This window comes from Neurospora tetrasperma (genome assembly GCF_000213175.1).
Source record: "Neurospora tetrasperma FGSC 2508 unplaced genomic scaffold NEUTE1scaffold_6, whole genome shotgun sequence".
Classification (NCBI taxonomy): Eukaryota; Fungi; Ascomycota; class Sordariomycetes; order Sordariales; family Sordariaceae; genus Neurospora; species Neurospora tetrasperma.
In genome coordinates this window covers 3286762-3291029 of record NW_009799104.1, presented here as the reverse complement: position 1 = coordinate 3291029, position 4268 = coordinate 3286762, and the positions used below count along the sequence as shown (strand labels likewise).

Sequence of the window (4268 nt, the reverse complement as noted above, 5' to 3'; positions counted from 1 at the left end):
GGGGGGGGGGGCAATAGAATGGCAAATGAGAGAGAGAGAGAGAGAGAGAGAGAGAAAACAAAGTCAGGGAGGAGCCAACAGGTTTGGTGTCCATACGACGGCGGTGGCGACGGCGACAGGCGGGACGGGACGGACGGACGGACGGACGGAGTTCTATGGCATCGACATGGGGCCTCCAACAAATGCTGCTGAGCGGCAAAAACAACAATGAAACATGGAAGGGAGGGACAACAACATGGACAGGCGTCGAATTATCGTTTTTGGAAAAGAATCTTATACCCCCTCATGGCAAATGGGCAACTGGGTTGCTGTTTTTTTGCCTGCACGTGTGCTATTACGTGTGTTTTGTTTACTTTATAGGATATATATGTACTTTTAGTCTTAATCACATTCGTTTCTGGTTGGCGGTACCTTTTGGCTTCATGATTTCGTTACTCACAATCAGCAAAAAAAATACTAAAAAACACCGCTGTTGCACTAAAGATAAAAACGTATTCATGTTCTCTAACACTAACAAAGACACACCCCGAATCATTAGTAATCGTGTAGGCATAAACTACCAACTCCCTACTCCAACTTCTTATTCTATTAGCTAGCCTTACCCTTTCCTTTTTTCGTAGAGAGCCTCCGAATAGGTCTTACCTTCCCGTCCAACTAAGACCAACTCCTCCCCAACCTTGAACTATGCACTCTCGCTCTCTGTCCTCTCAAACCGGTATGCACTCTGCCCGGCGGCAGGGGCGGCCTGTCCACTGGCTGCTTCTCCTGATCCTCTCCCTCCTTCTTCTTGCGCTTGAAGATCTTGGGGATGGGAATATGCACGTGCGGCATCATGGCCTCGGCCCAGCGGTCGGGGAACTTGCGGATCAAAGCACCCCAGGGGATGGAGATGGCACCAAGTCCGATAGACATGCCCCATTCCTTGCCGTTCAGACGAGTAATCTTGAAGGCTTCCCCGCCGACGAAGATGATGAGGACTTGGCCGCCAATCATGATGGCGTTGATGGCCCAGAAGAAATAGTTGCGCGTGATACCTTCGAAAATATTGAGCTTGTTGTCGAGACGCCGGTTATTGAGTTCGTTGAAGATCTGGAGCCAGACAAAGGTGTTAAAGACGAAGGTGCTGTGACGTTTGGATTCCGTGGGGTCCGACATGTTGTAGCCGAGCAGAGAGCGGCCGCCAAAGTAGAGGCAGAGAGTGATGGCCAGCTGGGCAATGGCCTGTCCGATAATCGTCTTCCACATTCTGATCGTGATTAATGGCGCAGATTTGCGATCTGGCTTGCGGTCGAGAACGGTGTGTGACGGAGGATCTGTTGCCAAAGCAAGTGCCGCGAAGGTGTCCATGATTAGATTCACCCAGAGAAGCTGAACTGCGTTCAAAACGGACTGTTCTTCGTCGTTGGAAACGGCGGAAATGAAGGTCAAGGCTACGGCCGTGATATTGACCGTAAGTTGGAACTGTTTGCCCCTCGTTAGCCATTACCTCACTCCGGACACAGAGCACATCGCTTACCTGCAAGAACTTCTTCACAGCATCATTCACCGCACGACCCCAGCTAATTCCCTTGACAATAGACGCAAAGTTATCATCCATCAAAATGATAGATGCCGCCTCCTTTGCAACTTCCGTGCCTGCAATACCCATGGCAAAGCCGATATCCGCCATCTTGAGAGCTGGCGCGTCATTCGTTCCATCGCCTGTAACCGCCACCGTCTCACCCAGTTCCTTGAGAGTATGAACGAGGATTCTCTTGTCTTCGGGGCTCGAGCGAGCGAGAACCTGCAAGTGCGGTACGACTTCCTTGAGCTTATCCTCGGACAACCTTCGGAAAGCAGGACCCTCCATGGCCATTCCGCCCTCTTGGGGTTTGTAGATTCCGCATTCCTTCGCAATTGCCTTGCCGGTCAAGAGATTGTCGCCAGTGACCATACGGACGTACACGCCGGCGCGTCTGCAATCCTGGATGGCGTCAATGACCTGCGGGCGAAGGGGATCCTTGATGCCAAAAATGGCTACGAGCGTCATGTCATGGTGGACCTTTGCAAATTCGTCGGCCGTCAATTCTCCGTGGCCACTAAGCTCCGGAGGCGGCCAGTTATCGAAATCGCGGTAAGAGGAACCAATCGTACGAAGGGTTTGGCCAGCATATGAGGAGATCGTGTGCAAGAACATCTTGCGATCCGCATCGGTAAGCTCGACAGTACGCAACTCATCCTCGCTCGGGTTGGCGATAACCGTGTTACATCTCTCGAGGAGAATCTCGGAAGCACCCTTGACGTATGCGCGAAACTTTCCGTTGTGAAGTCTAACGACGGTAGCCATCAACTTGTACTTTGAATCGAAAGGAACGACCTGGACAACATCAGCATTCTTGCGCTCCTCCTCCACCGGTGCAGCGCCGAGATGGTCACGGCAGAAGGTGAGCAAAGCGACTTCCGTCTTGGACCCAATGAATGTCTTCTCGCCGTCCTCATCACCCTCAAACGCGGTCGAGTTGACAGCATTAGCTTGGTTGAGAATCTTCTTGGTGGTCTTGCTGAGTTCCCGGATGAATTCTGCCACAGGCACATTGGGCACAGTATTTGGCGCCTCCGATCCGTTTGCGCCATTATTGATCTTCTCTTTGTCCGAGTCGGGTTCCTCCAGCGGTTTATCCGTGCCGCCAAAGCTGAGACTCTTGCCAAGAGTGGTAGCAACCACGGTCATCTTGTTTTGAGTCAGGGTTCCCGTCTTGTCGGAACATACCGTTGTCGCGTTACCCATGGTCTCACAAGCCTTGAGTACGCGGACAAGATTGTTGTCCTTCATCATCCGAGTGGTTGCAAACGCGAGGGCTAGCGTAACAGCCAAGGGAAGGCCTTCTGGGACAGCAACAACAACGACCGTGACAGAGGTGATGAAGAGGCGCAGAAAGGTCTGTCCTTTTTGGTCTGGCGAATCGTGGTTGTGCGGTAACTGGACACAGAACTTGATAAACAGCACGATGAAGAGAATCAGCGCTGCGCCACCACCAAATTTGGCGATCCAGTCGGCAAGCACATTTAGCTTTTGCTGCAGCGGGGTATCTTCCTGCTCGGTTTGCATGGCCATGGAGATTTGACCGTAGCTCGAGTAAACGCCTACGGCTGTCACGAGGAACGTGCCGGTTCCCTCGTTTACTTTGCTGCCAGAAATGATGAACGGGTCGAGCTTGTGGATGTCCTCTCTGGGAGGCTTCCCATCTGCGATGTCTTTCAGCGCAGCAAACACTTCGTCGGCGGGCGTCTTCTTGAGCAGGTCGGATTCACCCGTGGCGGAGGATTCGTCGCATTTGACACCATGACCACTGATAAAGATGCCGTCAACAGGAATAAGGTCCCCTGCGAACAGATGCATCACGTCGCCGACCATGACGTCGAAAACTGAAATCTCGACAGACTTTCCGGAGCGGATAACCTTGACGGTACGGTCGTTGTGTTTCTTGTTGAGCTGGTTGAACTGCCTTTCCATCTGCCAGTCGTTGAGCGTACCCACTAGCACCACAATGATAATAGCCACCATGATAGCCACGCCCTCGACCCATTCCACTTTGGCTTCGCCTGGTTCGTGTTTACCGCCAAAAGTCTGATATAGACCAAGCGCCAGGGAGACGACAGCAGCAATAGTAAGCAGGATCAGCACCTTGTCGTTGTACGTGGTCCAGGCTAGTTCTAGGAGTGTCTTGCTCTTCTTCTCGGGTAATCGGTTTTCTCTGTAGACGCGCCGGCGGTCGGCGTAGTTACTTCCGGCCTTGTGATCGAGAGGAAGCGGCTCCGGGACAGACGCATCATGCTTGCCTGACGCAAAGGGCTCGTTGTCGCCATGCTGGCCGTACTGCGGCGTTCCTGGGGGGGCGACATCCTTGAAGGCGATGGGACCATCGACGTGCTTCTCGTCGGCGCTGAGACCGGTGTTGCGATTTGTGTGCAGCCCTTTCTCCAGGCCCTCCAGGCCGCCAAGGGCGTAGAAAGCATCGAGGCTTTTGGGGTTAAGTAACTTTGCAAGATGGCCTGGCGTAAAGGCGAAGGGATTATTCTCAACCTTGAACAGTCCTTCCTTGCCGGGATCCGGAGTTAGGGCGTCATTGACGTTTAGCTGAAAGCCTTCGCGTTTGGGCTGTGGCAAAGCAAAGATGGTCAGCCCCCAATGTTGATGTGGTATTGCGTCAGAAGGTCTGCAAAGGGGACGCGTTTTTAGGGTAAATACAGGAACATACCTGGTTGCCCTGCGGCTCATGGTCCGCCAT

The 4268-nt window shown here is 52.8% G+C and overlaps 1 protein-coding gene across 1 annotated transcript; it reads right to left on the bottom strand.

Annotated features, from left to right (window-relative positions):
• Window positions 1-654: 654 nt before the first annotated feature.
• Window positions 655-4268, bottom strand: NEUTE1DRAFT_113216 (uncharacterized protein; the record flags this gene model as incomplete). Its single annotated transcript, XM_009856388.1, has 3 exons — window positions 655-1461; window positions 1517-4138; window positions 4239-4268. The coding sequence occupies 3 exons, from the start codon at window positions 4266-4268 to the stop codon at window positions 655-657; spliced, it is 3459 nt and encodes a 1152-aa protein (XP_009854690.1).